Here is a 13,031-nt window from a genome sequence, read left to right on the forward strand (position 1 = left end):
GCTATAGAAACATTACCGTTTAATCTTGATTAACCTTGAGCTCTCCGCTATGACTTTCCAGAACGTCTGGGATGCTTCAAAACATTCATAGCACAAAATATTCTCCATGTTGCAAGCATGAATTCAGGTTATCTCTACGAAACCAATGTAAATGTTGCCACTGGCCTTACTGTTTATATTGGAAATCGCTATAAGTGGTTGGTGTGTTTAAAGTCCAGAACAATAAAGTGGTCAACATGTGGAAGGCTTTTTGCACAGCAATACAAATAGCAGCTTTTTTTGCAGATATAATTTTTTTATTTTAAGCACACGTAGTTCAGAACAACAGAATAGGTTAGAGCAAAAGTGTAAACTGAGCGATTGCTCGCATCTTTGCTGTTTTCATGCACTACAATAAAAAAAGTGCGGAGACGTCACTCCTTAGTATCGCTATATTGCATCAACTCTATGAACTTTGAATCGTGTATGAAAAATAATTCAGAATCATTATAGCTGGAACATCCACATTTAGGAAACAGCCATAATAGTATTTTGATCAAGTACACAAGACACTCCATTAAGCGTAGCATGCACTGATGACATAGCGAATGATTCTGCACCATATGATTCCAAGCATAATAATGACATGGATAAATATGATCTCAGAACTCCAAAAAGTGTTATGCTTTCCACTCCATTACCCCATAAAGCAGAGGAACGAGATCTTTTATATTAGTCTTTTTTGCTTTTAATATATTTTATATTCTCTTCATTACTACGGATAGCACAATTTATAGCAATTTATGTCTGTTGTAGCGGCGTGTGCCGCAGATGTACACGGACTGCCAAGCAACAAAGCAAATCCCCTTTATTTCAACATGCAGTCACTTATATACACAGAGCGACACTGGTGCCTCTGGCGGCCGATGATCACAAACTCGAACCGAAACCAAATATACAACATATTCCCTTCCTTATAAAAACGGCTACATTGGTTAGTAATTTAGTAGTGGTAGTACGTTAGTGCTCGTTTACCAAATTATATTTATAATAACGACAACGTGCTTGTCCTAGCACTTAATACAAAAGTATATAGAAAACAAAACAAACAAACAAAACAAGATACACTTCAATAATGTCCACATCTTCCAAACTCAACAACATTCGTGCAGAGAGTGATAAATTCATGTTCACTGCAGCACAACGAGTACTTCTGCACTTAGTGTCCGTAGCGGTCTGGGGGTCGCCTGTTCCTTGGTGGCTGTACCCTACGCTGTGGTCCCGATGCTTCAGAGAACCCACTGGCTGCAGGCGAAGTCTCTTCCGGTTCACAGCAGGTCACTGGTGGCATAGGCTGCTGCTTAGCAGCAGCCACAGCTGAAGACCCGGTTGGCGCTTCTGAAACGGGTCCGTCCGTGGTAGGCGGTGAGCTGCTTTCCGTAGCGGTATCATTTGTACCATTCCTTTCACCCCACCCACAAAGGGATGCAGAAGCTTGTGGCATCCTGGACAATTTTGAAGCGTTCCATTTTTCCATCATCAAGGTGAAAGGACGATTGCCCCTGCTTTCTTATCACTTTCCTTGGGCTGCTAAAAGCGAAGTCACCTTTAAATGCAGTTGTAGGTCTCCGTACCGTACAAGGTCACCAACATCCACTTTGGTTTCCCTTGCGGCCCTGCGAGCGGCTGTGTAGAGTTTGCTGGATTGTTGCTTTTGCTTCACCCGCTCGCGTAGGCGGTGGAGCTCTGCACTAGGGTCAGTCGAAAATATGGCTGACGGGTACCCAACCACATTAAGTCGAGTTCTTGGCAAACGTCCATGCAGGAGAAGTGCTGGGGCAACTGCAGTTGTGGCATGTGGCGTGCAACGGTAAACGCCCAAGTATTCTGTTACCGTCTGGCGTAAGGGACGCTGCTCGAGTGTAGCTACTTGAACAAAACTTTTAAAAACTCTGTTAAACCGTTCTACCTGACCGCTTGCTTGGGGGTAGTATACGGACGAATGCCGCAAGCGGATGCCGCGATCCTGCAGAAAAGCTTGGAACTCTCGAGATGAAAACTGTGGCCCGTTATCGCAAACGATTTCTTCTGGGTAACCTTCACGTGCGAACACTGACACCAAGAAGCTTGTGACTGTGCGTGTTGTGGCTTGGTTGCAAAAATATACCTCGGGCCACTTAGAAAAGTAGTCGACCAGCGTGATTGCATATCGGCAATCGTGTGGCGCTCTCTCAAATGGGCCAACAATGTCCATTCCCAGCTTTAGCCACGGTTCCTTTGGTAAGGGGACCGGGTTCAACGGTGCAGCCCTAACCTTCGAGCTTTTGTCCGCTGCCTGACATATACTACATGTTTGGATAGCTAGCTCGACTTGCCTGTCCATGGCTGGCCACCAAAAGTTTTCTCGCAGACGTGCTTTCGTTCGTACAACTCCAGTGTGGGCCTCATGAGCAGCGGTAATTATCCGCGGTGTAAGTGATGCGGGGACCACAAGGCGTTTGCCACGCAAAATCAAATTGTCCACCACTGAAAGCTCATCGCGAAGTTTGAAGAAAGGTTGAAGCTCACCCGGCAAGGATTTGTGCGTAGGCCACGACGATTCAATGTAAGCCTTGATTTGTTGCAGTGTGCCGTCTTCCGACTGGGCCTGTTCAAACTCTTCCCTGGTAATGCAAGAAGATACAAAGGCAACTGATACAGTTTCATCTGGTAACGTCTCTTCTTCCTGAGGAGATGACGCAGGGAGACGAGAAAGCGCATCTGCTACTCGATTTTGCGAACCCTTCCGGTACTTTACTGTATAGTTGTACTGCAGTAGGCGCTCCGCGCCCACCGTGCTATTCGCAAAGGACGCCTTCCTGGCCCTTGGGTAGAAAGCAATGCGACCAAGGCTTGGTGGTCAGTAAGCAATGTGAAATGGCGTCCCCACAAGTAGACATGCCACTTCTCGCACGCCCAAACACACGCAAGTGCTTCACGTTCTCCTACTGAATATCTCCTCTCTGCGGATGAAAGTGCTCGAGAAGCAAAGACGACTGTGTGCAGTTCCTCTCCATCCACCTGTTGGAGAACCGCTCCAAGCCCACAGTCAGAAGCGTCAGTGGAAACTACAACGGGAAGGGATGCATCGAACATCCGCAGGACTGTGCTGGACGCAAGTGCCTCTTTGATCTTTCGAAAACTGGAGTCTACCTCGCCAGACCAAACAAATGGTTGCCCTTTTCGAAGAAGAACACGCATCGGTTCAACCATCTCGGCAAAGTTGGGAACGAACCTAGAGTAGTATTCGACCAGTCCAAGGAACGATCGAAGGCTGGCTGCATCGGTGGGTGCCGGGGTATCCTTGATGGAAGCAACCTTTTCCTCCAGTGGAACAATACCACTTGCTGTGATCCTGTGACCCAAAAATGAAAGTTCTTGCGTATCGAAGATACATTTCCTGTTCAGCTTGAGTCCTGCCTCTTTAATGCGTCTAAGTACTGATGCAAGGTTATCTATGTGCTCCTGCCGGCCCCGCCCGAAGACTATAATATCATCTATATAGAAAAGCACGCCCTTACATCCCTGCAGGACTTTGGACATCATACTCTGAAATGCAGAGGGCGCAGAAGCCAGCCCGAAGCACACTCTTTTAAAACGAAAGAGGCCTTCGTGAGTAACAAATGCGGTCAAATCGCGACTCGCAGGGTGAAGCATGACCTGATGGTAAGCTGATGCGAGGTCTAGCTTAGAAAAAATTTGTTGCCCCCACTAGACTATGCAATAGCTCTTCTGTATGAGGAAGGGGAAAGCTGTCTGCTACGACAGCTTTGTTTGCTTGTCTAAGGTCTACACAGAGGCGAATACCTCCCTCTTTCTTTTTAACGACCACAATGGGTGACACCCATTCAGATGCCTCCACCCTCTCTATCACGTCCATATTTTCCAATCGACGGAGCTCTTCCGAGACCAATGGTCGCAGTGAGCGCGGAAGGCGCCGAAGTTTTGATTGGAATGGCTGCACTGTGGATCGCGTTTTGACGTGGTGCACAAAACCTTTTGCGAGGCCAAGTCCTGGATCGAAAAGAGATCCAAACTCTTCAACTAATTCCTTTGGGAGGTTAATTTCCTGCACGGCTTTTGTCGGCTCAGAGCGCTGTTCCCTTCGAGAATTAGACGTTAGAGTTGTTTCAAGGCATTGAAGAGATGACCCATCAATCTGTAGCCCGAGCGCCTTGATGGCATCGATACCCAAGAGTGAGGTGCCTTGTTCTACAACATAGAAAAGAAGACTTGTTGTGTCAGCTTTGTACGTAACGTCAGCGAAGAAACAGCCACGAACCGGAATTGGCTGTTTTGAATAGTCTAGTAACCGAACTGTTGGGGCAAAACGTACGTGGTCTCCAAAATGCTGCTTGAAAAGGTCCTGTAACAATGGAAACAGATGACCCAGAATCTACAAGGAAAGTTATGTCCGTGCGGCCAATCGAAACTGTGACGTGAACTGCGGAGCGAGCGGCCGTTGTCACAGCCAGAATGCTCAAAACTTCCTCGCTAGAAGAATTTTGGCTGTCTACCTCACGAACCGGAGCGGAGCCTCGTTTCTTGCAAACAGAGCGGAAGTGACCCATAACACCGCAATGGTGACAACGCTTGCTTTTGGCTGGACAGCGAAATGATGCCGCACTGTGCTGAGATGAACCGCAGCGATAACAACGCGATTGGCGGCTGTGTGACTGCTTCGAGCTCTCGTCGGAATATGGCGTGCGCGTAGGCGTATTTCCACGAGTATTTATACGTCCAACAACTTCAGAAGGAAATTCTTGCAGATCATTGTACGCCTGCTCAAACTGCCTTGCCAGGAGTACCGCTCTAGCGAACGAGAGAGACGATCCTTCAAGAAGAAAATGTCCGCGCAAGCTCCGAGACGAAATACCCGCAACGAACTGGTCACGCAGAGAATCTTCCTCAACAGGAAACGAGCATGTAGCAGAAAGCTCCCGTAATGCAGTGATGTACTCATTCACTGATTCACCAACTTGTTGGACACGCCTACTAAAACGATGCCGTTCGGCAACAACATTGCTTGTTGCCGAAAAATGAGCATACAGAGCGGCCACTGCGATATCATACGATGATACTTCAGGCCTTGCATCGCCTGAGCATGATGCTTTATCAGTAGCAATTTGCTCACCGAGCTTGGCGTTGTCCAAAGATGGGAGGGTGTAAAATATGCGCTGACCTTCTACCCCGAGACTGTGAAGAAGTAGTGCCTTGCGACGATCCGGTGTGCAGTCGGAGGCACCCGAAGCAAGCAGGTAGTTCTCGAAGATGCGGAACCATTGCGGCCACGCAACAGCAGGTTGGCCAGGCGCGGGCAGGAACGGGGGCGGTGGCGCGAGTCCCGAAACACTCATGGCGCCGAAGAGCAAGCGGCGAAAGTCACGCCCCCCGAAATCGGCCAATCCTCGTCGCCAATGTTGTAGCGGCGTGTGCCGCAGATGTACACGGACTGCCAAGCAACCAAGAAAATCCCCTTTATTTCAACATGAAGTCACTTATATACACAGAGCGACACTGGTGCCTCTGGCGGCCGATGATCACAAACTCGAACCGAAACCAAATATACAACAATGTCCTCAACAAAACGGTCATCTGAGGCATGCTTCCAATTGAAAAGACGCTTTTCTTAAACCCGAAGTATGGTTTTATATGCAGCTCTCTTTCACCTACATACGCAGCTAATGTACCATTGTACATTGTAAAGGCTTAATATTTGGTAGTACTGGCTAGTGAGGTGTAAACCATGGGCGGAAGATGTAGTAAATGCGTTTTTATAAACTCTCAGGTCATTCTTTCAATTTGAACAGTGTTTCAGGTGTTGCGATCGACCATTTTAGATCTAGATGAAATAAAATCAAAGTTTTGTTGGCTGCCAAAATTTGAAGCTTTTGGCTGAACTCAACATGAAAACAAATGCTGTGAAAATTGAAGGGTTTCCTCCACAGCTGCAGTTAGTTTTGTATATTGTGCACATATTGTACCGCAATGCACTTTGAAGCACGGAACAACTTTTATTTGTTGTGGTTTGTATATTTATTGTCAGGAAATATTGTGACATGTGCATGTTTTACAAACAATTCCACATTTAAAGAATTCTAAACAACGTTTCGGCATTTTAAAGATGTTTTTCTTCTAGGAAAAACTAACTTGGCTCCTCGGGTGCTGAATAGTTGTCAGCAAAATATCTTCCCAAACAATAACGCTCTTTAGTCTCATGTTTTGCTGCAGGTTGCACATGCTGTCATTCTGCGCAAATATTTTAGAATTGAGTCGCGACTACCGTTTTATATTTGTCACAGACCCCAGCCTTTCCCGTCAACAGAGGCGCGGGATCCCCTTTGCGGTTACCGTCGTCCCTCTATGAGGTTTGACAAGACATTTAAAAGTTGAGCCGCTCAACCCGTGAAGTTCGTGTGCAGGTGTGCGATGGAGAAATAAGTTCAAGAAAGTCACATTCTTTTGCAAACAATTGAATATTTGGAGAAAGTAATCGAAATTAGACTGTATAATAGAGTAGAATAAAAATAAAACGCCACGACACGATAGTGATATAAGACGACTCGGTAAATGAAAAGAGGAAAACTCGACAATGAACAAAACACTACGAAAAAAGAAAGACTACAAAGATAAAAAATCAAGTATTCCAGATATAATAAGTATGGGCAAGGGTTACATAGAAAACACAGCGTAAAAATACTAAGTCAGATCAAGGTTAACAAAGGCGAAATTTATGTTCGATTAAACAACAATCTACGGCAAAAAGGAATTCTCACGCCTTTCTTGTTAGTTGAGGTGTCGAAGGCTGGGTTGACTAACACATCGCTGTCCTCATCTGTACGGCCGCCGCGACGGATCAACCCAGGCTTCGACGCCTCAACTACCGCCTTTACGGTCAACAAAGACGCGGGATCCCGTTTACGGTTACCCGTCGTTCCCCTATGACCTTAAAGGTTGGGGTTTGTGACAATATTTTTTGAGGTCATTAGATTTAATTAAAACATTTTGTATTGAGGAAGCAATTTATGTTTGAAGCTGAACATTTGCTGCTACGTGTGAAGCATACATTTGGACTTGGATCTTAGCTGACCCGTCTACGGTTCCCAATAAGCACTGGGCGCATAGAAGAGCAGGGCAATGAAGCTGTATTTAAGACAGCATCCTACGACACATCTAGCCTGTCTTGCACTACACGAACTATTGTTTTTGTGTCCCCCATGCATAAATAGGCTATTGTGGAAAATAGAGGGATTGTTAAATAAACGAAAATGTTGCAGAATCAAATGAAGCTGCGGAGAGAACGATGGTGAGGCCTTTACGTATAACCAATATATTGTTACGAGTGGGTAGATGTTCCAAAGGGTAGAATAATGCCCCAATCCCGATGGTCGCCGGAGACATGCATTGATAAAATATCTGTGAGCGTACGGTTGAGGCGTTCTGTAAGGCCGTTGGTCTGAGGATGATAGGCGGTGGTACATTTGTGGCGGACGGTGCACACACGAAGTAGCTCGTCAAACACTCTGGAGAGGAAGCAGCGACCTCGATCCGTGAGTGGTTCAAAAGGGGCACCGTATTGTAGTATCACGTCGTGGAGGAGGAAATCAGCGACGTCTGTAGCGCAGCTGGTTGGGATCGCGCAGGTAAAGGCATAACGCGTAGCATGGTCGGTCGCTACGGCGATCCATTTGTTGCCCGACGCAGAGACCGGGAAGGGTCCAAACAAAACAACACCAACACGGAAAAACGGGCCTGTGGGATGGATATTGGCTGTAGGTGTCGTGATGGAAATGCGGATCGTTTTTTCCGACGCTGGCACAGCTCACATGCGGCCATATAATGTTGAACTGAGCGATAGAGGCCCGGCCAGTAAAAACGTCGGCGCACGCTGTCATACGTGCGGGACACGCCAAGATATCCAGCGGTGGGAGCATCATGAAATTTTTCTAGGATGGTGGAGCGCAGATGTTTCGGAACTACGAGCAAGAGCTCAGTGCCATCAGGTCGCATATTGCGGCGGAATAACGCGGTCAGACGGTAGATGATAGACCGGAGCGCGGAGTCCAAGCGCCGTTCGTCGGCTGTGTGGGGAAAGCCGATAAAGGCAGGACGCATGCTTCAATGTCACAGTACGTAAAGCTGGGATGGTCGACAGGGTGGCGGGACAAGTAGTCTGCATCTTGGTGAAACCGACCAGACTTATAGACCACGGAAAATGTGTATTCTTGCAATCTTAACGCCCAGCGTCCCAAACGTCTAGTAGGGTCTTTGAGTGAAGATAGCCAGCACAAGGCATTGTGGTCTGTGATAACAGTAAAGTGTCGTCCAAACAAATAAGGGCGGAATTTTGCAATAGTACAAACAAGAGCTAGGCACTCCCTTTATGTGATAGAGTAATTTTGTTCTGCCCTAGATAGTAGGCGGCTGGCATACGCAATCACTCTGGTGCAGCCGTGGTGTCGCTGAGCGATTATAGCTCCAATGCCGTGACCACTGGCGTCAGTGCGGAGTTCCGTAGGGATCGAAGGGTTCAAATGGGCCAAGACGGGTGGATGGGCGAGAGCAGCGATAAGTTCGGAGAAAGCTGCAGCTTGGTCAGAGCCCCAAGAGAAAGGTGCATCTTTTTTCAGTAGGGCGGTGAGAGGGCGAGCAAGGGCTGCGAAGTTCTGAACGAAACGACGGAAATAAGAACACAAGCCAAGAAAACTTAGAACATCACTACATGAACGGGGTGTCGGAAAAGTACGAACGGCATGAATCTTTTCGGGGTCAGGCTGGACACCAGCAGCATTCACTAAGTGGCCAAGAACTTTGATTTCCCGACGGCCGAAACTGCATTTCTTGGAGTTAAGTTGAAGGCCGGCGCGGCGGAATAGCTCGAGAATGGTAGAAAGGCGAGAGAGGTGGCTGTCAAAAGTGGACGAGAAAACAATGACGTCGTCTAAGTAACAAAGACAAGTGGTCTACTTGAAGCCGCGCAGCAACGAGTCCATCATCCGTTCGAAAGTTACAGTGGCGTTACATAGGCCAAAAGGCATGACTAAATTGTTAGAGGCCGTCAGGAGTGATAAATGCTGTTTTATCGCGGTCTCCTTCATCGACGGAGGTTTATCAGTAGCCAGAGCGAAGGTCGATGGAGGAAAAGTAGCTGACTTCATGTAAGCAATCAAGTGCATCGTCGATGCGCGTGAGAGGGTCGACATCATTTCTGGTCAACTTGTTAAGGTGGCGATAGTCGACGCAGAATCTCCAGCTGCCATCTTTTTTCTGGACTAGCACAACAGGTGACACCAAGGGACTGTTTAAATGCTCCATGATGTTGTCGGCCAGCATCTTGTCAAATTCACATCGAATCACCAGGCGCTCGGAAAAAGAGACACGGTACGGTCGCTTGTGAACAGGAGCAGCATAGCCGGTGTCGATGCGATGGGCTACAACAGACGTTTGGCCAAGACGTCGAGCCCCAAAATAAAAAATGTCGCTATATAAAAGCAACAGCTTGTAGAGCGTGTCGACAAAATCAGGTTGCAGGTCCGCCGCAATCATGCTGGAAACAGGATCACGGTGTAAAAGAGACGACATATAGGAGTGGTAGGGGCTGTGCAAGGTGCAGAGTGAGGGTCGGTAGTTAGGGCTGAAACTTCACAGTCGGTTAGCGGGGACAATTCAGCTAATGATATTCCGTGGGGGAGGATTGGGTCGACAAACTGAAGTTTAGGACTGGGGGAGTTGTGCGATTCTGAGATATGTGTATGATGAGGTGTGGGAGGATGACGTCACACTGCAGGACGACGTCTGTAAATTGGCACGCCAGGTAGTCTCTATCGGGCACGGAAGGCAAAGGGCACATAGGAATATAAACAGCTTCCTGAGGGAGGCGGGAATATTTTGCTGAGCGGAGGCGAGGTGGCGTGGAGAGGTCTTCAGAGCAGATGTGAAGGTCCAGGCGTACAATGCCGGTTGAGCAGTCATTAAGGGCTGAGTGGGTGGTCAAGAAGTCAAGGCCAAGAGTCAGGTCATGGGTGCATTCCTGGAGCACGGTGAATAAGACTGGTGTGTGACGACCAGCAATGGTTACACCGGCGGTACACATACCAAGCACGACAGCAGAGCTGCCATTGGCGACACGAACGGTGGGCAAAACGTCTGGCGTCAGGACTTTCTTCAGGCGACGGCGAAACGAGGAACTGAGGACAGAGTTGGGCACCATTGTCAATACGGGCAGACGCAGGAACACCAGCAACAAGGACTTCGATAAGGTCAGATTGTGGAACAAATGTCAACAGAGGTTTTTCAGTCCGAGGCGCGAATGCAGCATCACCTTCGGGAGCTGCATCGTCTAGTTTTTCGAGAAGTGGCCGGCATAGAACGGTGAAGAATTACAGCGAGGAAGAGGAGAGCGGGAACTTCGGATTTGCGGGGAAGGCGACCGGCTGGAAACACGAGCAGGTTGAACCATGATATGCACGGGACGGGTCAGGGTGGGGCGGGGAACGGCGCGATGCAGACTCCACTGCGATTCACTGCGATTTACATGGTAGAATGGGCGTGACGGCATGTGCCGGCGGTTGCGGCAATGACGGGAGATATGACCAACACGGGAATAGTTGAAGCAAATGGGGCGATCGTCAGCGGTACGCCAGTCATTAGGATTACGGTAGCGGTATCGAGGCATAAATCTGGGGATAGAGGCAGCAGCGATCAGAGGTGGGGCTGAGTTGGAGTCGATGATGTGAGGGAGGTGTCCAGTAGAGATGCCCATGTTTGCGACCTCCTGGCGAACAACAGCCTGGATGAAGGATACCGTAGGCAGGGTGTTGTCTGTCAGCTGAGATGAGGAAACAGCTGGAGCCATGGCCTCGAGTTCGCGGCGGACGATTTATGTCAAGTTAGTCGGGTTGGAAGGCTAACGGAGAGTAGGCAGGTCAGTACAGGACGAGATAGGAGCTGTGTTCGGCAGGCGGTCAAACCGGTGTCATATGCGTTTTTGTTTTTCCTGCTCAAAGCGCCGGCCCACTTGAAGAGCAGAGTCCACAGTTGAGCAGTCCTTGCATAAGAGTAGGTAAAAAGCGTCGTCGGCTATACCCTTTAGTATGTCGTCCACTTTATCTTCCTCACTCATGGCCGAGTCGAATTTTCGGCACAGGGATAGGACGTCTTGTATGTAAGAAATATATGACTCGGACGATGTTTGGGCGCGAGATGCCAACTATTTCTTGGCAGCAAGGCGGCGTCCAATGGGTTTGCCGAGGAGGTCGTGAAGCTTTTGTTTGCAAAGGTCCCACAATGTCAGTTCGTCTTCGTGCGTTTCAAACCAAACGCGCGCGGTGCCGGTCAAATAAAATATGATATTTGCCAGCGTTGCGTCCCAACGGTTGTGTTTGCTTAATCGTTCGTACAGTAGGCCAACCAGTCGTCCACATCAACATCGTCGGTCCCGCATCATGTGCCCGGGTCCCGGAGTTGTGCCATCATGACAGTTGGGGCGGCGGCCGTAGAGGGGGTGGGCTCTGTGGACATGGTGATGGTACCGACGTGGCCGCCACTGCGGAGATCCAGCCTGTTGTGCAGGAATCGATGATTTCACCTCCACCAAAGATGTCACGAGTAGAAATCACGCAACCACCACTTTGAAATCGCTATGCACCGCTTAGCCGCACAACTCAACACTGAGCGTGGTCTTCGTCCACACACCCAGACACTTTTCTTCACTTGCTGAATGCCAGCAAGGTACACCACATAACAATATAACGGTGATTAGCTAGGCTGGAGAAGCTCGCTTGTCTAATTCCGAATTTTTCGATTCAGCGCCAGGCAGGCACACAATTGGTGATTACCTGCCTGAGTCTTTGGATCTGATGGCAGCTGGAGCACCTGGGAAGAGATATGCGCCCTGAAACAGACAACACATCAAAGTAAAGGCAAGAGTGAGGTTAGCACGTGAGTGTATCTTCTGAAACTGAACTTCCTAGGCATGGATGGGTTGCCCGCAGAGGAAAGAGACGAGATCAAGCATGCGGTTCCGTGATGCTCATTTTTGGTGAGAAGAATAGCATCACTCACACCGGCGAGCCGAGGAATTGATGAGGGCACAGTCTCTAGGCTGGTTGCACGATCCGAAGAGCTTTGCAAACTGAACAGTCACGTGGAACGCACTCAATTTGAATGGGTGGCGAGATTCCAGTCGCCAAACGCTGTGTGCTGTGGAATATTTCTGGGCGGTGACCGAAGCATCTAAGCAGGCGGGTTAAAAAGTTAAAGTTAAATTGGTTCACAGGAAGGGAAAGGCGCAGTAACTGTCACACTTGCTCTGTGGACACCCAGGTTGGCGGGTTGCATAAAAGGCGTTTGTGTAGTCAAGAATATTGGCCGTAGGAAGCAAGGTAACGGCGGCTTCAGGACAAAATGCGTCACGGATAGAAATACTCAATAGTTCAGGGGCCGCTTGCAATGCCACTCTCTGGATATCCAGTTCTGGACAAAATGCTAGTTGATCAAATTAAAGTATATTCCTCTGTTATCTTGTGCATGCTTTGTCATCTGCTCCGGTGCAATATGGAGAAAATTTAGCCGCGGGATGAAAAAGCAATCTCTTTCGTAGCAGTGATGAAGTGCCTTTGATGACAGAATGCAGGTTACTGTCGTGAAATGTACGTGTTGAGTAAAGCAATGGCTGCACAGCTTTATACACAGATAAATATCTTTCTGAGAGAGGTTCCCAACCGCCTTCGTAGTGGTCTGTTAGTGTTGCATCTTGCGCTACTCCCAACAGCACAGAGCCGTCTTTATAGACCAACACCGTGCTTACAAACAAAGGGGGCGCTCACCGCACCCCAGCCGAATGGGGGTGAAAAATAGGGTTAGCGTCCATAGGAATACATGGAATCGAAATATTCAAATGCAGGTTTCTCATTTTAGGGGGCACCTGTGATGTCGTTATTCGGTACAGAGCAACCATGAACGCCCTGGAATAGATCGCGGAAGTGTGAAATCTCATTACCGAGGCGAAGTAT

General features: G+C 48.4%; 1 protein-coding gene across 1 annotated transcript; it reads right to left on the reverse strand.

Moving 5' to 3' along the window:
• Nucleotides 1-217: 217 nt before the first annotated feature.
• LOC146189244 (uncharacterized) lies at nucleotides 218-5,483 on the reverse strand. Its single transcript, XM_084604137.1, has 2 exons — nucleotides 5,153-5,483; nucleotides 218-2,642 (listed from the first exon to the last, which is right to left on the reverse strand). The coding sequence occupies exons 1-2, from the start codon at nucleotides 5,373-5,375 to the stop codon at nucleotides 2,491-2,493; spliced, it is 375 nt and encodes a 124-aa protein (XP_084460263.1). The 5' UTR covers nucleotides 5,376-5,483; the 3' UTR covers nucleotides 218-2,490.
• Nucleotides 5,484-13,031: the final 7,548 nt, after the last annotated feature.

Source organism: Amblyomma maculatum, chromosome 5 (assembly GCF_055883805.1).
Source record: "Amblyomma maculatum isolate TAMU_Amacu chromosome 5, ASM5588380v1, whole genome shotgun sequence".
Classification (NCBI taxonomy): Eukaryota; Metazoa; Arthropoda; class Arachnida; order Ixodida; family Ixodidae; genus Amblyomma; species Amblyomma maculatum.